At 34.0% G+C, this 23,931-nt stretch overlaps 1 protein-coding gene across 1 annotated transcript; it reads left to right on the plus strand.

Moving 5' to 3' along the window:
- The first annotated feature begins 8,788 nt into the window (after positions 1 to 8,788).
- On the plus strand, positions 8,789 to 9,928 carry LOC142531048 (uncharacterized). Its single transcript, XM_075637051.1, has one exon. It carries the CDS (start codon positions 8,856 to 8,858, stop codon positions 9,783 to 9,785), a length of 930 nt encoding a protein of 309 aa, XP_075493166.1. The 5' UTR covers positions 8,789 to 8,855; the 3' UTR covers positions 9,786 to 9,928.
- Positions 9,929 to 23,931: the final 14,003 nt, after the last annotated feature.

A 23,931-nucleotide genomic window follows, 5' to 3' on the forward strand; every position in this document is an offset into this window, starting at 1 on the left:
TTACCCCTGGACCTCTAAAATTGACCCGAAGCTTACCAAACACCTTAAAATATTTCCAAAACATATTTATAAGTGCTCCTAGACGTAAACTCGAGCTCATATTATAATTTAACCGATTCGTTTTAAAACTTAGAACGAGGTCCCGGTTTTAACCCGAATCAACTCGAAATTTAACCGAATTTTTTCCAATTTTTTATAATATCTTACCAACACTTAAAGCTCCTAAAATCATGCAACCAAGCCCCTAAACCCACGGATAACTTTCCAGAACATGCTAAAATTCTCGGCCAACACCTAATCCATATTCCTTGCAACACATGGCCCCCAATCTCCTCCCCTTTCGGTCCCCTCTAATCTCACCACCTGTTCACCCTTTAAATCTCTTCCTTATGTCCGTAAGAGACCTCCTAACTAATCCAATCCAAAGAGAAATGCCGCTGTACGAGATCGTATGTAAATTCCTATCGGCTAACGCAATTTCTCTCTATCAAACTACATCTCCAAGATCCGAACTCCTCTCTCATCCCGGTGCCTATGGTCCACTCCTAACATCATACCAGTCATGACAAAGGCTGAGACATGGTTGGGTTTGAGCCCATGCACAGCCGCAACCCTTGCCCGACAGAACTCGAACCACCCAAGCCCCAAACTCTCGATTCTTCACTCGTATACGTCCAGCACATTTTCTAAACCTCATGACAGCAACTTGACACCACCAACAGCCTCTAGACACTAAAGAATCGCAGCCCCTTGCACCAAATTCAGAAAAAAAAAACGTAATTATCATGCATGCTAATAGACAAGTTTCATGAAAGCTTAACCGAAAACGTAGTTACGGAATAGATCGAGTGATGAACATGCATAAAAATGAATTTTCAATGTATATAGGACGTGAATGATGCAGAAAGAAGGATACAAAGCGTGCCTGATAATTAATTTTGGACAAACTATCGAGAAGCTAAAGGCCGAGGAGAGGAGCTCTTTGCTTGGAAGGAAATATGGCATCACCGAACTTTGCAGCAGAAAAATCACAAGGAAGCTTGTGAGTGGAGGAGATGGGCGGTTGCTGAAATGTAATTAGGTTAGTGGGAGTTTAAGGAATTAATTAAGGGTTAATTGTTTGGATGATGAAGACTGATGGTTTCCTTTTTCTGGAGCTGATATGAGGAAACCGAGAGGACAGGGAGCTGATGGGTGTGTGTTGGCTGGTTGAGAATTAGGTTTAGGTTAATTAGTTGTTTAGGAGCTTAATTACATAATAATCAAATGGTTAATGGGCCCTAGATTATTTAATTAAAATTTTAAAGGGTTTTAAGCCCAACAAGCTTAAAAATAGGCCCATTAAATCCAAACGCACTCCCGAAAAATATTTTGTGTTGAAAAGATTTTAAAAATATTAGCCGAACCTTTAAAAAGTCCTCTGATTCGATAAAATTTGCGTACCGTTAAAAATAAAATCCTGCGGGTAAAAATACCCAATAAAATCTTTTTTTTTTTAAATATCCTTAAAAACACTTATTTTAGTTAATAAAATTAATCATGTAATAAAATAATTTTCCTGACACTTCTCCGGTCTTCGTTCCTCGATCGAATGTGAAATGCATCTAGAAACCCTAATGCATGAACTTTTAAAATTTCGTGAATTAAATCTTATCATGCATGAATTACGCATAAAATGCATAAAAATAATTAAACATAAATTAATGAAAGAAACATGCATTTCAGGCTTTAAAACAATTTAATAAAATATTAAAGAAATTTAATAACTTGCATGCACGTGGTTCACATGGACCTTCAAATTTTTGGAACGTTATAATATATGATTTGATGATTTAATAATACAACCTCTGGCCAGAGCAAGAAATATATTTTAGGGAATGATGTTTTCCTAGTTACACATAAAAAGTCACTATTATTACTCAAAGATAAATCACATCATTATCGAATTCATATGCAACTCTCTATATATCAATGGTTGTAGATTCGATCGAGATAATTATGAGTTGAAGAGACCATACTGTACATTAACCATAACTTAAATTTCTTGCAGACGCTATCACTGATACGGGATCATCGGGCAATACTACTAAACTCTCTTTCCATGATTCAATGGATGTAATCAGAGTTGAGATTTGATATTCTTGATCAAGGTGTTGATGAAAAAAGAATGAAGCTAATTTGGGTAAGCGTAAATAAGAATAAATGTTATTATGAATCAGATGAAGTTGTGAACCTACGACTAGCTGTATTCCTTAATCATTGAGGGTTGCACAAGTATCGGATTCTGTGTTCTCGTCGAGATAGTCAAGTTCAAGGAGTTGAATTTGGAGACTGTAGTTTGATGGAGATAAAAAATATTGATTATAAAGGAGTTTATAAGTGGATTTCATCTGTTGGAAGTTGTGGAAGTTGCTAATTAAGTAAGGATAGTGGAACTGACTGTTTTGTTTATCATTTGAACAAAGTCTTATATGATCTTAAACAAGCTCCAAGAGCTTGGTATGAAACTCTTTCAAAATTCCTAACTGATCATGATTTTACTGTTTGATCAGTTGATAAGACTATGTTCAAATCTTCAAAGAATGATCACATTTTACTTGTGCAAATATATATTGATGATATTATTTTTGGGTCAACTAACCCCAAATTATGTGAAAAATTTGCCAAGTTAATGCAGGAAAAATTCGAGATGAGTATGATGCGTGAACTGACATTTTTCCTCGGTCTGCAAGTGAAGCAACTGAAAACTGGTACTTTTATCAAGTCAGACCAAATATACGAAAGAATTGCTTAAGAAATTGGCATGGAAACATGTTCAACTGCAAGTACTTCCATGAGTTCATCAATCAAACTAGACAATGATCAAGGGGGAATATCAGTTGATAACTATTCAGTTAGCCATTATTAATTAGTTAACTATTTGTCAACTAATATCAGTTCATATGCAGATAAGGAAAGAGCAATGAATCAAAACATCGAATTTATAGATAAAATCTTTCACATATTACACGATTCAGTTCCATTTCTACGACATCTTGCCAAAGGAACATCAAACTAGACAATGCTTTACAGGAAATTCTTCTGTAGTCTTCCGAGAAGATAATCTTCTCCAGCGATCTCTGCTCCTGCATCAGTATCAACTCCAACAGACCTTCATCAGTAGCAAGATCTGAAGTGTGGATCACATTAATACGTTTTTATACTTTATCTCGGTTGCCCTCTGTTTATCAGTAGCAACCAACACATCTCGCTGAATAGCTTGGAGGTCTTGTACTTTAGTCCAGATGTACATGACTTTCTCAAGGAAATAACTCTCCATAGCTTCCTTATGTCTCTCCAGACGACGAAGCGTTGCTGGAGAAGGAGGGTTGTTGGAACTGCTTGCTCTATCCATGTGTGTTTATTATCTGATGACAGTGGTCTTATTTATAGACATACTTTTATTGAAGAAATATAAGAAAAATAAGAGACATCAATTAACATAATGCACTTAACTGATCCAGACTAAGTTTTTTCTATCCTTTTATTTATATGCATCTATTGAGGGGGAATATCGACTTAAATGGTTAACTGATAAGACTATAGTCAGTTGGTCTTCAACTGAACTGACTCAGTTTTAACTGATCACTCAGTTACTGACCTAACTGATCTTATCCAATATGTTAACTGATTAATCAATAAATATTCCATACCAAGTGATGTGACTGTTAAAATTACATCTTTAATGTCATTCATTGAATAATAATTTGAAACGTGGCTCCACGTGGTTCATTAAAACTTTTGTTCGCGTTTTCATCACACGTACACGTGTCCAAAAATTTGAACAGTCACATACATATATACTTGTACCCGCCTCATTTCAGTTTTTCTTTACGCGCATTTCAGTTTACAGAGCAAATCAATACACAAAACTTTCTCTCTCGCAAATAACCAATCTTTCAGTAATGGCAAATCAAGTTTCGGCATACATGCTGAACGCAATGGCAATTGATTTTGATTCAGTCTTGTCTGTCCAGGGCGAGGATATCAAGAATGTGTTTCTCAAACTGGTGGCTGCTGAACTAAAGACATTTCTGAGACTATCTTCCCAAGAAATTTATCCAAAAGAGATTCAGGATCTTTATGCCAATGGATTCATCTCTTCTGACGGCAACATCACTACCACCGTCAACAGTCAGTTGCTGATAATCGAAGAAGACTCCTTCAGCAACGTCTTTCAGCTGCCTACTGATGTATTGACAAATATCTTTGATGTGAAAACATCTGATGTCAAGGAGATGCAGACTCTCTTGTCTGCTGATGGACGGAAAATCAAGGTTTCCGATCCCAAGAAAGAACTGAAGCCAGAAATCCGGTTTTGGCTGACATCGTGGCCAAAGGGCTACTCGCTAAAGCATGATCTTTTGCTTCTCTCACACTGGAAAAATTTCAAGTCATGACTGCAATCATGGATGGAAAAAGACTGCAATGGAAATGTATCATCTTCAACCTTCTCAAAAACATGTTTCAGTCATCAAAACAATCGAAGGGATTTGCAGTGCCGCTCATCTATTTGATGAAAAGCAAGGGTTTGATGGGTGAATCGTCTGAGAGGTCATCCAAGTTCAAGATTTTTAATGACAAGAGTGTTCAGCTACCGAAACTCAAGCTGGACATCTCTCCTGAAAAAATCATTAAGGTGAAAAAGGAGATTGGGAGCAAGAGGCTCCCAAATCAGTCAAGAAAGCCAAGAAGATAATTTTGAAGACGACAATCAAGCGCAAACTGATTGTCAGTGAAACTGATTCTGAGAAAACTCTCTCTCCTAAAATTGTCAAGAAGCCCAGAACTCTCAAGAAGAAACCAACAATTGTTCTGAACACCATACCAACTGACAGGCTGATACAATCTAGAGCTGAACAGCCTATCAAGGCTACTCTTTTGAGAGCAATACCAGTTGAATCTTCAACTGAAGATCAGTTACCTCCTCCTCCTGCTCAACACAAAAAGACTATCACCGAATCTGGTGATAAGAAGAAACTTGCAAGAGTTAAAGCTCCACTGATCACTATCTCTGGCCCAACTACTTTGCCATTTGCCAGACCCAAAGGGCTAGTGATTAGAAAAATGATTGATGCAACTAAATCAGGACTGAGTATTCCTCACGTTCTGACTGACTCAAAGCAAAAGGTCAAGATGACAGAAGAGCCCAGACCTACAAACACAATTCAAACTCATATTGATCTAATCTGGAAAGAGGTCAATGAGTTTTCTGAGACTAAGCTAAAGGCTTATGATGAATGGGTCAGGTTTAGGATTGAAGTGTTTACCAGACAACTACAGAAGAAATCATTTTTGAAGAAATTTATTGCGCTGGAAACTATAGTACTGAAAATGGTCAAAGCGGCATCAGTTGTTCAAGCTTTGCAGAGGAATAAGTACTTCTTTGATCAAGTACGTGCAAAGAAGTTAAGTCAAATGATTGTTCAGCTACGTTAAAATTATGATCCCACCAGTCCAACTGCCTTTAATGACAAAGCAGTTCATGATCAACTGGACTCGGATCTTATGTCACTACAGATGGAGATTAAACATTGGGAACTGGATCAAGGACTGACTATTCCAGCAGATTCCCACAATCTTTCATCAGAAGAGGAAGCTGAACAATCAGTTCAACCGCAAGAGCCATCCAAGGAACCAGTTGCTGAATCTTCTGAGCAAGTAACTTCTTCTTCTTCAAAGGATGCGCAACCGTCAACTTCTGCTCCTCAATCCTCAACTGCAGAACTTCAACTATATACTGATGTTGAATTATCATTGGCGAACATCGACGAAGTTATTACAGAAATTGAAGAGCCAGTTCAGTCGACTGCCACGACTGAACAGGCAGTTATCACAGAAATTGAAGACCAGTTCAGTCATCTGCCATGACTGAACAAGTCGTTCTAACAATAATTGAAGAGGCTCAGCTGCACTTGATACAATCCGAAGATGTGCGAGCTGAAAGCCAACCACAGTTTCAGTTGTTCAAACAACTGAAGAACCAATTTCTAAATCAGCTGAGCAACCAACTGAAGAATCAACTACTGTTTCAGCTGATCAACCAACTATAGAGCCTTCAAGTTCCACTGCAGTTCCGAATCTCTCTTCTCCTCCAGAGCTTCACCAGGAAGCTATACCAGAAGAAGTTTCAGAAATGGTCACTATTGCGACTGAACATAATGATAGAGCCTTGGTAATCCTTCATCAAGAAGACAAGGAGCAGGAACCTGAGTCCTCTGAAGCTCTGTCTCCTTAGATACCAACGGGCACTGAATCCATGATCGAAGAAAAGCAGTCCAATAATCACGTTGTGATCTCCTTCATCTCTAATATCAAGTCGACTCAACTGCTGCACACCTTAAAATTGATTCTATAAAGGAAAAGACTCTTAAGAGTTTACAACAAGTCACGAAGCACATCACTTCATTATTTCTGTAGATATATCAGTTGAAGAAGGACCGACTGGCGATTCAAGCTCACTTTCAAACTCAAGACGTGTTCACAAAACGTATGGATTTCCACCATAATGTAGTCAAGAAGAGAATGGATTTGTTGCAAGAACACATATTACATGCCTTATCGAATGTCGCTTCGGAAGTTCGCGCCTTATGCAGCAGAGTTGACAAGTTTGACAAAAATGGGGAAAAGGAAAAAGAAGAAGATTAGCAGGAACAATCTACAAATAGAAGATATTTGGCGGGTTTTCCTTTATTCTTTCATTATTTGTACAAATACGTACATTGAAAGAGTTTTCAATAAAAGGTTATTTTATCTACAATGAGTTCAGTTGATCAGTTCATATTTTCTAAGTTTTGTCAAACACCAAAAAAGGGGAAATTGTTGGAAACTGAATTTCGCAAGTTTGACAAACTGAGCGTTTAATGGATTGAACTAACTGATCAAGAAGGCTGATAGAAACTGATCTAAAATACGCAAACTATCAGTTGTCCATAACTGAAGATTAGTACGCAGATTTTCAAAGGCAACTGGACTAGCAAACTGAACTACGCAGACAACTAACTGATCAGTTACTACAATCAGTTGTGAGCTTATCAGCTACATCCTATCAGCTGATCCTTCAGTAGTATACATCATCAGTTAAGGAAAAGGACGTTCAACCGACAACTATACAAAAGTTGACTGCAACAAGTAGTGGGATCGCCGCATTTCAAAAAAGCTGCAGTGTACGACTGTCAGAAGAATGTTGACGTGGAAAACAACGGATAGAAAGTTTCAAATCGTATTTAATATTACCGTTGGAGGCAAAGCTTATAAATAGCAGAGAAGAACAGCTGAGAAACAATCTGAATCAACCCGATCGATATACTATTCTATCAACTGAACTGTCACTCTGCTGAAATCTTTGCAAATCTCAAAGCTCACGATTATTGTATACATTCATGGCATACAAGGCTATACTTCGAGCTTACAAAGCACAAACTGTTATTATTATAACACTTGATTTTGAGGAGATCGGTTGTGCTAAATTATTTTAGTTCAATTGAGTACTGTAAACTGGTTCTTAACTAAGAGTTTCAGTTTGGCATTGTTAAGTCCAAAACTGAAGTGGGTTTGTACAACACTTTGTATCGATCAAAATCTTTTAGTGAATATCATATCTTTGTGATAAAATGGATGACATATGAGTGTTTGAATCTCTGAACATCCATAAAATCTTGTATCTTCTTATTTCAGTTTTATTCTATCTATCAGTCAGTTTATTTCCGCACTTTATTGTTAACTGATTGATAGAGACTTACAAGATTCTCGAGTATCAGTTTATCACTAAACTGATTCATAAAAGAGAAAATGTTGTGAAAATTGTTAATGTTTATTCAATCATCTCTTCTAAACACTCTTTCACCTTTACCCGATCCTATCAAGTGATATCAGAGCAGTTGAATCTTGTTCCTGAATATTCCAATATACAGATTGATTACCATGTCTTCATTCAACAAATTTCCAATGTTCTCCAGAGAGGATTTTGATGATTGAAAAATCAGAATGCAGGCTCATCTAGCTGCACAAGATGATGACATGTGGTAAGTTATTACAAACGGACCCATGAAACTATTAAAGGTAAATACTATTGTTGCCATAACTGATGAGGCACCACACCGCATTGAAAAACCCCAAGATGAATGGACAGCTGAAGATAAGAGAAAAGCCAACTTGGACAACGTGGCTAAAGACATTTTGTACAAAACGCTGGATAAAATCACTTTCAACAAAATAAAAATGTGCAAAACTTCTAAGAAAATCTGAGAGAAACCGATTCAGCTCTGCATTCGCATATCTTACTTTTCCTATATGATATTTGTTGTTTCCGAAAAAACTTGATGGGCCTCTTAGGCTCATTAAGTTTCATTGATGCCGGAGAGGAAAATTGGTTGGACGTTGACCGGCGAAGATGGACTGTTCGCGGTAGGGAGCACTTATCCAAGACATTCTAATATTCCGCGTTTATGTTTAAGTTCATAAATTTTTACTTATGAAATATTGTTTTTAAGTGAGATTATTTTAAGATGTGATGTCAAATGATACATTGTTTCGAGGATTTTTATTTTTATTTGAAATGAAGTCTATGAAGGAGTTTATTTTATGGTGTATGAAGGTATTTTAAATTTTAAAGGTTGCTGAATTTTATTTATTAAGCAAAACATTTTTTCGTAACGTTTCATAATATTTTTTTGTGTAAATCAGATAAATTTGAAGGAAATAGAAGACAGATACAACTATGTTAATGGTTATTTAAAAACAAGTATCCTTCGAATTGATGAGTAAATCGTTTTGAACACATTCGTACGTTTGTGTTTTCGTTCACACAACCGAGCATGAATTTAGCTGGTGCCCAAATATTCCCAAACCCGTTGTCCGCAACACATGGCCGCCGCTTCCCCTTCACACTCAAATCCCACCGGTCCAAGTACGACGGCGATGATGGAATCCCTATTGAAGACGTGAAAACTCTCGTCAAGTTCAAGTCCAGGCACAATTACATTCGAGTTCTTCAAGTTTCCAGAACAGCACACCACCCTTTAGCAGGATCCAGGCTTCTCCTTCTCGATGCCCCCGGCAATATCCACAGCATCTTTTTCCCTTTCAAATCACTAACTAACGCATACTACGACGTCTTGGCTACATTGCCTCCGATCATTCCTCCTGGGCCTCTTGCCATACTCGGTTTCGGAGCCGGCTCATCCGCTAAACCCGTACTTGAAATGCACCCGGAGGCTGTAATCCACGGGTGGGAGCTGGACCCATCAGTAATTTCCGTCGCCAGAGAGTATTTTGGTCTCGAGAAGCTTGAGAAGGAGCACCCCGATCGGCTTTATATTCACACTGGAAATGCATTAAACGCCAGTACTAAAGATGGGTTTGCTGGAATTTTCGTTGATCTGTTTACTAAAGGCTGCGTGATCCCCCAGCTCCAAGATGCATCAACATGGGAAAGATTAAAAAGGGTTCTTAAAAGTGGCGGGAGGATAATGGCGAACGTCGGTGGACACTGCGTGGAGCCTGAAGATATTAGAAAAGACGGAGGTGTGATAATGGTGGAGACTCTGAAGGCAATGCACAAAGTTTTTGGAGACGAGCTTTTCGTATTGAATCTTAATGATAGAGAAGATGAGAGTTCGCTTGCTCTTACCGGGAGGTTGCCGGATTCTAATGAATGGAAGAAGGCACTCAAGAAACCCTTGAGGTTTTATGCTGATTTGTGGAAAGCATATGCCCGGGTAGAAGATCAATTGCCACGGAAATAGATGCAAACAAACTGTTCGTCGCTATGCTTCAAACACTCTCAAGGGCCATATTAATCTTTTTTTGAGCTATTGTAAAGTCTAAATCAAGTAGTTTTATGTTGAAATTCAACAACAACAATAATAATAATTAATGAATTATTCTATGGGCAAATTGTAAATAAATATCTATAAACCTTGGTTTCGTTTAAGTTTTATCCCCTCCTTCCTTGAAAATTAGTTTAAGCTTCATATTTTATTCAAAATGTTGCAAAATCATCCTTGAGTTTTTAATCTTAGTATGTTGGGTTGTTATATTTATTGAACGTATAGTCTAAAGATATACAACTACACAGTTTCCGGACTATATTAACTTGATTAAATTTTTATTTTTTTACTTTTAATGGCTCATCATACATCCGTAAAATAAATTGAACAACTTACCTCTTTGACCGGAGTGCTGTCTGGTTGTGTCAATCGAATTTTATAGATAGCTCCTCACAACCTCACCACACAGTAACTATAGATAGTTCTTGACGTAGATCCCTTCAACAACACATAACACAACTTTGTTTCCTTTCAGACCTCAGAGTGTATAGTAAGGTAATTTAATTTTAAAATAATACATGATAGAGGTAGTAAGCCTTGATGTTTTTATTTAAGTATACAAAATATTATTACATAGTAATCTCTTGTAGAGGATGAGAAACTTTCTTAGCTACCTATAGAAGCTGAAATTACAACACACATACAGTAAAGAAAACTATGACAAGTTTATTTTGAGAAAAATTAAGTGGTTGAATGATGTCTTCATCTTCTTTTGGCCTTGGTATTTATAGAAGCATTGGTGGATTTGAAATCCATACTTCAAATCTTGTGAATTACTCTGTAAGTGGTAGTTCATCCTCCACTAATGGAGTGGTTGGATCACATGTCTGCTTTATCTTTTTCGGAGAATCTTATATTTTTGTATGATCCCCGAAGAAATTGTTTTTTGTGTAGTCCCTCAACACTTGGTCCTTTTTATGCAAGATGCTTTCTATCCGTTCTGAGTCGAAAGCCTTTACCGAATTCTGACTCCTTTTGGTTCTGGAATTCTGGACAGATGCTTTCTGACCATCTTACCACATGAGTCCTGTTACAGAATTTCCGGCGAGTTTCTTTTCTCCCCGGCAGCATATTATTCCACATAAGATTTATTTTCTTTTCAAATAATTCTTCGGCAAAACTTGTTGTTTTTCCTGTCATAATGTTTAACAGAAAAGATCTATTTACAGAATTCTGATAAAATTTAAATCAAAACTTGACTTTGTCAATCTCGGCTAGATAGACCCATAACCCCTATGATTTTCTGGTGGAAATGCCGTCTTCAATATATGAAGAGAAAATGGGTGTTTCATTCTCTGGTGGATCCATTATGAACTTCTAGATGTTCATATCTAGTCTCTTAAGCTTGGTGAAAGTAAGACTTCGTGTAAACCTTTCCCCCTGCTGGTTCTAGTGTTGTACTGATAAAATACAATTATAAAATATCTCTTCTGAACAAATAATCATTGTTTTTCCATGTCTCGTGCACTGCTTCATGTATCCACTTTTGTAATCATGAGATTTATGGGAAGCTAGGTAATGTAATATAAAGTGAGACAAGAGCCTCAAATTCATATCATGCATTGGCCTCCTTAGGATATGAATTTGGTTTCATCAATACACTGGGATATTTTCCTTCTACATCAACCCGGATTGTGGCTGGTTTAATGCATATTTTTGTTTTGAATTTCTCCTAATTCTGTTGATATATCTTAAATAGATAAACTACGGATTCATTAGTATCAACTTTAAATTTACCTTTGTGTGTATGAGATCTAAGGTTGATCTCTTCTCTTCAATCTCCGAGGTGAAAGGTTGACTTGAAGACTCGATAAGGAACTGAAGTTTCAATTTCTGTTTGGCCGACTCATCTGGAGATGATATCGACTTAACAGTTGTGCTACGGTTACTTGAATCCCGTGCTACAGGTATAGAGTCCTGTACTCGAAAAAATTTTATTTGGGAAACCAGTGGCTTCTCAATGCCTTAAAGGATAGATATTTGCATTACAAATCATAACTGAGTATAAGCCTGTATACAACCTGTAATTCAATCAGAGACAATTCTCTTATCGGTTTGTTGTACGTTAGTCGCAACTTATACATTTTGGTCAAGCTTGTTAAACTCGTTTTGAATCATTTCAAACTATTCTTTCAAATGCCTCTGAATTTTTATGATGTCATCAATATCACCGATCTGCAATAATATTTTAATGAGATTTAATAATCACAATATCAAAAATATAATTTGAACATAAAGATTGACATCTTGTAATATAGTATTCTCGGGTTTAGATTATATTCTATTTTTTAAGAAAGCTTTTACATGTGTGTTATCAATCTTTATTATAAATTTATTTGTTGATAAAAATAATGGACATTTTTTCTAAAGCCATTTTTATTTTTCCTTTCTGGTGTGAGATTTGTTAAAACCGCTTCACACCAATGATAAATGTCATCCGTATATAATATCATATCATATTCATCTTCAGGAATATTCATTTTTTAAGATTTTAACATATTTTTTATTTGGCTAAGCCCTTTTGTATGTTTTTTTGTCCATATAAATTTTGCATTTTTTATCAATAATGGACAACATTTTTCTGTTTTTTTATTAGATTTTTAATAAATTTCTCATAAAAATTAGCAACTCCTAATAAACTTTGTAGTTGTTTCTTTTCTTTCAATTTATCTAAAAATTTATGTATTTTTTCCACTATATGTTTTTGCAGAAATATTCCAAACTCATCGATTTTTATTCCGAGAAATTCAATATTTCTTGTAGCAACGTTTACTTTCTTTTTCAGAAAAGACCAATCATTCTTTCTTACAAACTTTAGAAAAAATATCTAAGTGTTTGATATGTTCTTTCATATTTTAGATGTTTAAAATATCACCACTATAGACAAATATGAATTTGAAATAATTCCTAAATAGATTATTAATCTTTCTTTGAAATATCTTATGTGAATTAAAAAATCACATTTGTAAGACTTCACAAATATAATGTCTTTGTGGTGTGAAGAAAGCTAAGAATTTCTTATTTTCTTCCTACATCTGAATTTGATAGAATCCGGACTTATAGTAAAATTTAGAAAATATTTTAACGTTGCATATAAAACTAATCAAATGTTCTCTCGTAGGTATGAAATATCCATCAAAATCTAATATTTTATTAATTTCTTGATAACTAATAACCAACATAGATTTGTTTCTTTTGATCTCACCATGATTTCTTATCAGAAAACATAGACTACTGCCTGGTGGTGTTCCTTCTTTGATGAGTCCAAGGTCCAGATGTTACTTGATAATAATCTGCATATCCTTTTGATCAATTATATTCATCGAGATAGTCTTGCATCTTTCAAATTCATACTATTTGATTTCCTTGATTTTAAGGTTAGTTTCGAGTTGATTTTTGATCTCACCATGCCATAGGATCTTCATTGAATTTTTTTTTATAATTTTCTTGACATCTTTCAGGTATAATTTCAATTCAAACTCTACATCATTTTGATATATAGCTATCTTGAGGAATTCTATTTATTCTGGTCGGATGTCCTTATCTGCTCTCAATTAGAGCATTGTTTCTCCAAATCGCCTAGAATCTTTTATTTTTGGGTTCAGAAGTTTTCCTTCGTCATCACGCTTGCTGCAAAACTGGTTGACAATTTTTTATAAAAATGCCTCTCTTATTCTCGAGACTATGACTTTGTGTTCACATGGTTTTGTTAATACTAATCTTCTAATCTCATTTTCTTGTGTATATGACTTAAACATTTGTAGAAAATTGTTTCCTAACAGAATGTCAGCTCTGTATCATGAAAATAAATCGTTGATGTTTTTACCTTGTACCAATGTGTTTGTCTAGTTCCTCCTATTAATATTTATGTCATATTAATCTCTTTACATAAGATTAGGATTTGTTTAGAGAAATCTTTCCAACAATATGAGGTAATTCTTCTTCCAAATATATAAGAAAAACTCATTTTTTTGTTGTACAAATTCCAGCTCTCGAATCAATATAAGCAACAAAATATTATGTCTTATATTTTTCATATAACATCTCTACTTGGATGCATATCGAGAATGAGCTTATGCTCATTGGATTTTCCACATCCTATCTTTTGTCATGAACTCTATTCCATTTTCTAGACGTTTTCAAGATTTGTGTTTCTCGAGAAACTCTAGCCCAATAACCAGTCGATCTAGTTCTTTTCTTTAAATTCCATTGATATGAACTTCCAGTTCTCTGATATTTATCATTCTTTGGTAAGTTCATACCATTGGTTGTTCCAAGTAGTATATTGTATTACAAGTAAATTGATTTGTTTGACTTGTAATATCAAGCACTATTTTGACTTCCCTCCACCCTTCCGGACATCTGAGCTTTCTTATTGTTGAAAAACTTTTTGTTACAGGTTGAACTTCCTAAACATGTGTTTTTCTCCACATGTAGCATGTGATATTATATACTTGAAAAGATAGTCTTCTTGGTTCCAATCTAAAACTTTGATTCTTTTGTAGAATCGGTTTATCTTGGATTTGGATATTTGTTTCCTGTAATAAAAAAAACTCAATTCTTTTTGAATAAATTGCTTGAAAAACTTTTCCAAATATTTCTGGTATTTCAATAAACTCATTCCTAATAAAAAAAAATTCTGAATGATGTATATTAGATAGAGCATATGAAATTTGATAAATAATAGAATATGATCTATTGCCATCTTTGGTCAGCATTTTCTTTGAAGTTTTGATGCAATGTCAAAGCTCAACTGAATTCTCGATCTGCCATATTTTACCTGACAATTCTTGGATAAATTAATCTTACAGTTTTTCCTGCACACAGATTCTCTGATATAGTTCCCAGTATTGAATCTTGAAGGTTAGTCATTCGTTTATCTCATATAAAAATATCAATAGGTGAATACATTCCTTCTTTAAAAGTAGTTTTTTTCATAATCTGATTTGCTCCAATTTGAATCCAGGACATGGTTTGGCTACTTCTACCTTGATTTTTGTAATTCCTCCTTAATTTCTTCAGAAAGAATTAATTTCATGTTCATCTGATTTCCCGTAAGTTCCATTGGATTGTCATTTCCCTTCTGACACTTTTTAAACTAGATGATACTTTTGGTTTCTTAGGCCAAGATTTTCTTATAAGTTTTCTACATGTCCTGCAGAGAATCTTTTATATCTCTGTAGGCTAAGATTTTCCCTCATGGTCTTCTAGATCATGTTATAAGATAATGTTGTCTAGCTAAAGAAACCATGAAAGTCTTCATGTGTTTCGTGTCGAAACACCTCATCTTGAGTCAGATTTTGATTCTGTTCCATCAGATTCTTCCTGACTCAAAACTTCTTCTTCTTTATATATAATTTCGTTTGAGTTAATATCCTCAAACTCGTATACTTGAATAATATATTGATAATAAAATGCTTCTTCAATATCTGGGATTGGGAAGAAGAATTTTATTCTTCTTTCATCATTTTATGGGCAATTGATCGAAATGTGACATCTTAATCCTCATTTTCAGCAATTACAATATTTAAAACTTTCATTATTTTGGGTGTGAGCTCTTCTGAAAGTTTTCTTTGTAGGTGTTCTTCTAGTGCTTCAATATGTTTTTGATGCTTGGGATGACATCATACTCCTTGATGGTCCACTTCTCTGCTCATATTTATAAGATCTGACTTTTTCCTAAACCATACCATTCTTGGTTTCCGAGAATTTCTTTCACTTCTTCCACTTTTGGCAAAAAGATGAGATCTAAAGCTCTTCTTTTTCTACCTTTGTGACTTACTTCCAATGATTGTTAGAAGATCATTTTCTTTACAATATAAATGAATATGTTTATTAATACCCATCAATCATTTGTAATTCTTTTGTAATGTTGATATATGACATCATTCTGTCAATTTTTCTTTTAGAAAAAAAGTTCTTAGTATCAAATTATCTGGATTGTCATGGACATATTCACTAGTTAGCATTTCTCTAGAAGGACATGGCATTTTGGCAAAGAAAAGTTGCATCGCTATGTTTCTTCGACCCCTCAATTCCATATATATTTAGTTGATAACATAATATATTCATCAACTAAACATTTGTCATGTAATTCATGACTATACAGAGCTTGAATATATTTTTTTTCTCTCTGTATATTGATTGTTAAAATAGTCTATACCCCTATAAATTGTGCTTTAAATAGGGTAGTTATTATTCAATTATTGTTGGAAGATCGTTTTCTTTACAATATAAATGAGTATGTTTATTAATATCCCTCAATCATTTGTAATTCTTTTGTAATGCTGTTATATGACATCATTCTGTCAATTTTCTTTCGAGAAAAAAGGCTCTTCGTATCAAAGAATCTGGCTTGTTAGGGACATATTCTCTAGTTAGCATTTCTCTATAAGGACATGTCATTTTGGCAAAGAAAAGTTGCATCGCTATGTTTCTTCGATCCCTCAATTCCATATATATTTAGTTGATAACATAATATATTCATCCACTAAACATTTGTCATGTAATTCATGACTATACAGAGCTTGAGTATATTTTTTTTTCTCTCTGTATATTGATTGTTAAAATAGTCTATACCCCTATAAATTGTGTTTTAAATAGGGTAGTTGTTATTCTGGTTATCTCACTGATAGATTATCCGCTTAGGACTGTCTCTTTGGCTTCTACCGAAGTCATGTCTCATGCAATAATTTCTAAAAGTTTAATGAATCATTATCTCTTGAAATCAAGTGTGTTCCTAGTACGATTATCATAGCCAATGTCCAATCATCTATAATATTCCTTATTTTTGAAATCCAGTATAAGGTTAAGCATAACCCCATAAAGATATATAGGTTCTAAAACAGATTCTCATAAGGTGTTTGGTACAAGAGAATTTGATTTCTTCTTGACTTAGTTCCTGCTGGGTATGCTTCTCCAACTTGAAACTCTGTTTGGGGTCTCATATTTTTATTATGAGACCACACACTTTCTCTTGGTGGTTCATGAGAAGATAATCAGGTTATTGCGGACGGTTCACCCTCAGTTGTGTTTATCTTTAGATCTACGACCCTGAGATTTGCAAGAGATTCTGCAAGGTCTTGGAGATCATCAAGACTAATTCTTTCTAAAGTTGTCATCAAAATAATTTTTTCCCTGAGACATTTTAATTAGACTGATCATTTTTCTTCTTCAGTTAAAGGTTTTGACATTCCATTGGTCGTTCCTCTTTGATAAATAAGGGTTTAGTACCTGATAACCTTCGTATTAAAGTCCTTTTACTAGAACTCGCTTGTTCTAAAGTTTGGATTCTTGTTTTAATATCCTTTATTGTTACAAGAATTTCTCCTTGTTTTTAGTGACTTTTTTCACATTTTGGGGTACATAATACAATATATTATCATAATTTTGTACCATCTTTTGGATTTCTCTAATATCTATAGAGAATTTAGAAGAATCCGGTACTATTTATAGAAATTTATTAGACTGAATCATAATTTTACTTTTGGTTTCTGATAAATTCCACTTTGCTCCTGATATTTAACATTGGTTAGATCTTCTTGTTCCAAATATTCTAAAGTATTGCAATAATTCTTGAAAATAATTAATATCGAACATGTATTCGGATCCATATTATTTGAGAAAATATCATCCTCAAACATTTAATTACTCAATAATAATAATTTTGCATGTTTGAAATAATTTCAACTAGGTTATGATATCATTTCTGCCTCAGTTATAAAATCAAAAATATTTTTGATTACTTGGAGAGTTCAAACTAATATTTTAATTCTTAGATTTTGGTCACAAAGAGTAAATTTGAAGTCGACTTAAATTGAAGATGTTTCCAACTTACTCTTATTCTATTCCTTTCGCTCAAGTTTTCAAAATAAATATTCATTCTTATTTTCTATTAGTTGCTTACTTTTTTGTTATTTACAGTGTGTTTAGTTTTTTCAAAATATGAATTTGGAATTGGATTTGGAAATTCAAGTATTTGGAATTCCATTTGGTGTTTGGTTTACAAATTCATTTCTTATTTGGAGAAAAAAGATCCGAATTTGAAATTTTAAAATTTTACTAAGCTACCTTTAGAAATCATCTAAATATAAATAACCCAAAGAATTTTAGAAATTAATAATTCTTCTCTATTATTTGTGTATGTAAATTCAAAAATTAATTATTATTTATTAATCACAGTGCACATAAAATAATAATTAAAAAATCATCAAATAAATTCAAATATGAAAATTTAAATCCAGAAAAATTATTAATAAAGAAATCAAAACAATCTAAAACATCAATAAATTCATCAACGAATCTAATGCATAATCAAATTCATATTTTATCCTAAGATGAGTTGTTCATTTTCCAATTCAACCAACGAAGATGAGGATGATGTGGAATCCCCAAGAAAAAATCAGCTGCAGTTGGATTTGACATAAGATAATCACTTGCTGCAAAAACGAAATCTTCATCTAACTCCATTAAATTTTGTCAGTTCAGTGTATACCTCTTCACATCGACGCTTGCTCTGTTTATTGACATCCATCGCCTAGCCATTTGTGAGATCGTGTTATTCAAAGTGTCAAATCTCTCATTCATTTCATCAAATTTTGAAAGTTTTTTCTTGCCAACTTTAGAATTATTATTTGTGGACGATGAATGAGGAACAAATGTTTGTTGAACATTCTCCTCCTCAAAATCATCCAAAATTTCTAAATGTATTTAATGTTCGCTACCAACCGATCGATCTCTTCTATTCTTGAAGATTCTCCATAGCTCGGCTCTTTCCCCTCTCTTGCCCGACGACGTGTCTTCTCTTCTCCATTTTCTGCTCCTTTTCCAGTAGCTCTATCCTTTTCAAATATTTCTCGAAGCACATGAAAATAAGGAATTGCAATATTTCGGACATGTTTAGCTTCAGGATATACCTAATTACATTATATTTATATTTTAAGATAATAACAATTGAAAAAAATACAAACAATTAAAAATGAACACAATAACAATGCATATCTTGATTAATGTATCTCAAACCTCCTCTGGTGCTTCAATTTGTTTTGTTATGTATTCCAACCAAACCCACTACCTCATTTGAAGACTTCCAAAGCAATGGTCATATTTCTTTTCAAAGTTTTAATCTATTTTGCACATTATCTTTATTTACTTTCATAGTGAATTTGGAATTAATAGCTTCGATAATAGCATTGTACGCAGCTTGAGAAAAATTTATGTCTGGTTTTTGTCCTTGATTCTTTTGTTCAAGTAAAAAATCAAGCAAAAACTCATCCATATGTTGAGTCCAATTTTTTTAGTGGACAGCTTCAAAAGCTGGAGCGTCAGTACTCATTTCCTAAGATGTGATAAACATTACAAAGCTCAAATCATAAAATAAATAATTAAAATGTCTAATGATAAGACAATTAAGAAATTTGTTTGTAGAGTAAAACAATAAAAAAAATATATAAATTCATAAAAAAAACAAATTTTATATAGAAATCAAATAACTTCAATATTATTAAATTAAAATTATAGGACGACCAAAATATTCTAAGTAGGACCACACGCATAATCTTCCTGCATTTCTTGTGCTATTCTATTTCTTATCATTATTCCATGCCTACCACTTTCAGATCTACCACGAGAAGCTGTATTTTCTTCAGTCACAATATCTTCATTTGTTAGTTCACTATCGACTTCAGCAATCAATCTTTCATCAAGATCTACTCCCATGAGAAAATTATGCACAGCATGCTAATATAATTTCGGTATGTGTCTCTACGTTGTAGTTAGGCTCCGCACCACTAGCTAAAATTGAAAATCTCTTCTTTAAAACACCGAATGCTCTTTCAATGGCATTTCTCAAAGATCCATGTCTGTGATTAAATTTTTCTTTTTGGTATTCTGGCCCACGATTAGTGTATTCTTTAGATGATATCGATTTCCTCTGAAAGGAGCAATGAAACCATCTCTTAGCTTAAATCCAGCACCGACAAGATAAAATTTACCTACAAAAAGTAATTGAGGATTAATAATATTTTTATGTACCATTTTTACATTTATTAGTATATGTAAGATGAAATACCATTTGGAACTTTCATCTTATCTTCTCTTTCGAGTGCATCATCAAGGACACGTCCATCGGCTGCAGAACATTCCCATCCAGTTAAAACTTATGTAAACATCAAGTCAAAGGTACATGCAACCAACACATTTTGTGTCGGAAAAATCTTTTTTTCCTCTATATCTTGCAACATGTTTTAGATACTTTAACACGGAAATGTGTTTCATCGATTGCACCAACGCAATCCTCTATATGTATCAAAATTAAATTATATTTTAATCATGTATGGCTTAAATTTTAATAAAACAATAAAAAAAAATTATCTATATATTTTTACCTTGAAATATGGATAGAATCTTTGATTATGAAAGATTTCAGGTGGGACCTCATTTCCATCATGTTGGATCATGAATTGATCTTGAAGAGATATGTTCGCCTTCAAGATATTGTGAAAATTTCGACGGATGGTTTCTCCAGATCGTAAACATATAAATCTCATTGAGCGAGTACTTTCATTTTGCCCAACAACATACAAAAATTTTGCAAATTGTTCTTCTATGCTGCTGTAAATAGTATCTTTGAGGAAAGTTTTCTCTCGTAATAGTGTAACAAATTTCATAAATGTTGTTAGCCCCATATGAAGCACCCCACGAATTCTTTCATCATTTTCAATACGACACATTAACTCCTTCGTAACTACATCTCTTTTTGAATCTTTTTCTAATATGATGCTACTTATGTAGCTCTTATTTTTATGAAATAAAATATTCAAATAAGCAACACAAGCTACTATTGCTACAATCGCTATATGTGATCGTCGAGTTGATTCTTTGACTCCATCCATCTATAAAATAATTTTTTTTATACAAAATAAAATAACTATTGCAAAAATCCAATATGTATCATAACCAGAAATAATAATATAGTAGCACACAAAATCATGATGTACTTTTGTTAACAAAAATATAACAAAAACAAAAAAAATAATTACCAGTATAAAGATCAAGCAACAAAAATTGATTTTGGACATCACCATGCACTCTATTTCATTTGTTTTAATCATATATATATATATGGATAAATATATTATTTTTTTAAGAGTAATTAACTATTTTAAAAATATTGAAATTTGGAATCAGAAGATTTCTTGAATTTTCCAAAAAAAAAAACGAGAGAGAGGCCCGGTGGTGGAGCAAAGAAGCATATTAACAAAACCACCGAAAGTGCAGTGAAGTTTGCGTGAATCATGCTGACTTCCCCAAATCAATTTCATTTGGATAAAAAAGTAATTGTATGTTTTTAAAATTCAAATCTTATCAGATTTGATGAGATTTGGATAGACTCGTTGAAATCCCATAAAATTCTAAACAAATCCGAACTCTTTGTTTGAATAATCTTGCCAAACAATAAAAATAGGATTTTGAAATCTAAATCCCATGAAATCCTCCCAAATCCTGGTTGCCAAACACATTGTTAGTATAATTGTGATTCGACATAGCAAGGACACACACCAAAAACTTGTGGCTATATAAGGTAAGTTTGTGGCTATATATAATAAGTTTCAAAATATTTGTTTAACCCATTAGCCAATAACATTAAATTTAGCTTGTATAATTAATCAACCACACTACATAACTAACTCAAAAGAAGTTCATCGGAGACATGTCGGAATGAAGCATAATGCTACATGTTACAACAAATGACAAAGGGGATCACCAAATATGCACAAGTCTCAATTCTAAAGTATAATTTTCGCTATCCAGATTCCTGGATCACATAGTGTATTCACAGTGTAAGGCTAGAATCAACCATTTTTAGCGAATGAAAGGTTATATGGAGTACTTGAACTCAATTCGCATGACATATAATCTAGGACATAGCATGTAAGGTTCAAAATTCAGACGACGTAACTCAACTGCATGCAAATCTAGGAAATATGAAAAATGAGTAATTAAATGATTTTAATTGCTAAATTGATTATGTGGCATGCTTATATGATGTCTTAGTAGTTTTTCTACTTACATGCATTAAAATGTATTTTTAAGGGTTATACAAGTGGAGATCGAGGAATGGAGACCGATGACTGAAAAATAAGAAAATTTTTTTATTAAATAATTATTTTTAATTATTTAAAATAATATTGATGCTTTTTAATATTTTTGAAAATAAGGAGTTTTGAGGTGATTTTATACGCCGGGACGTAAATTTTATCGGTGTTGGTTTTTCAACAAAAATATGAACTTTTTGGCAACCCGGCTATTAAATTCACAAACTTATTTAAACAAAATTATTATAATATTTTAATTAAATTCTAATTAAGCACTAATGAGCCTAATGGGTATGCTTAATAGGCCTAAGCCTTGATTAGTGAAATAATTAGTATTTAATACATGAAAACCCTCCCCAAAACTCACAAACCCCATGCATCCTTCCCCTCTACCCACACGAAATCTCTCATCAGCATACACAAGCACACACGTTACTTTCAAGAAGAAAAACAATCAAGGTTTTGAAGAAAATCCATCCTAGGGTCTCCTACGTCAAAATTCTTCGCATCGCCATCGAATATTCGTGCGTTTAAAACGCAAAGGCACGCCATACATCTCATTTTCTTGTATATCACATCGTATTATCGTTTTTAATTGCGTTTTATGAAACACATGGTGTTATTATTATTTTTGGGTTTTTACATATACATGAGATAAACTAATGGTTTTATGTTCAAAATTTTTTCCTATATGTGTTAAGTGGATGACATGATGTTAAGTATGGTAAAGTAAGGTTTATACATGATTTAAGGTCCTAGCACACACACCATACTCACGGCAATCACAAAAGAAACAAGCTGGTACGAAATTTTCCTGTCAAGTGATCATGTTGGTTCGGTTATGATCAAGGAGGGGTTGTCTTGATCACGATTTGGGTCGAGGGTCTGTGAAGGGTCTGTGAAGGGTCAAGGGTAGAGTCCTAACCATGCTAGGACTCGAGTAATGGGCTGGGGAAGGAGTATTAGCTTGCTAGGACTCCCACCCGAGAGCAAGGGAATCTGCGTGAAGGGTTCAGGGCTTGCGCAGGGATGTGGGCTCGGTCCAGGGCTCAGGGGCTGGGCTAGGGCGAATCTTTAGGGTCCTAGGTAGGTGCACTAGAGGTTGGTTCATGAACTGGGGCGTCGGCTGGGTCCTAAGCACACGAACAAGAGTACATGGCCACTTGGAGTCCTCGGCGGAGAGCTGCAAGGCTTGTAAGGCTGCGGTTTCAAGATGTGGTGCGAGTCTTAGGGGCCCTAGTGGTCCAGAGGGGTCATGAGGGTCCAGGGGAGGTGTGGTCCGTTAATGGCTCGGGGCGGCTCGAGCTGGATTCAAGAAAACGTGAGGGTGGTTCATAAGGGCTAAAGTCGAGGGTCTAGGGTTTTCTCCTTGGGAAATTAATTCGAAAAATGGCTCATGGGGGTCGAGTCGTGGTTCACGAGGGCTAAAATAATATAAAAAGTTCAAGTTTTGAATTTAGGAATTTTATGTTAAAGTTTAGGAATTTTCGGGATTAAAACGCCTTTAAAACGACTAATTACGAATTAATGAAAAAGCCTAGTATTTAAGCTAAATAAAATTTTGGGAAATTTAATTTAGGCTTAAATGATTATTTAAGACATGTTAGAGTCAATGAAATTAAGAAAAAGTCAAAAACGGAAAATTTTACGTCCATGGATAAAACGGTCTTTTTACACCTAGAAATTAGTAGATGCTATGACAGTGCTCTGAATGCTGTTTTACATTCTATTATGATTATTTTAAATGTTTAAGGATATTTATATGCTAAAATACTTATTTTAAAGGTTTATGGAATTTTTATGCTTTATTTATGGAAATTATGGTGAAACGATAAAGTTAAAAGATAGGTTGCATGCTTGTTTTCAAAAGAAAAGGATATTAAATGCGTGATTTTTATAAAGTGATGAAAACGTAAAACGTTGAAGGAAGTGAAGTAATTGTGACTATTGAGGATAAGAGTGGGAAT

This window comes from Primulina tabacum, chromosome 17 (genome assembly GCF_025594145.1).
Source record: "Primulina tabacum isolate GXHZ01 chromosome 17, ASM2559414v2, whole genome shotgun sequence".
Taxonomy (NCBI): domain Eukaryota; kingdom Viridiplantae; phylum Streptophyta; class Magnoliopsida; order Lamiales; family Gesneriaceae; genus Primulina; species Primulina tabacum.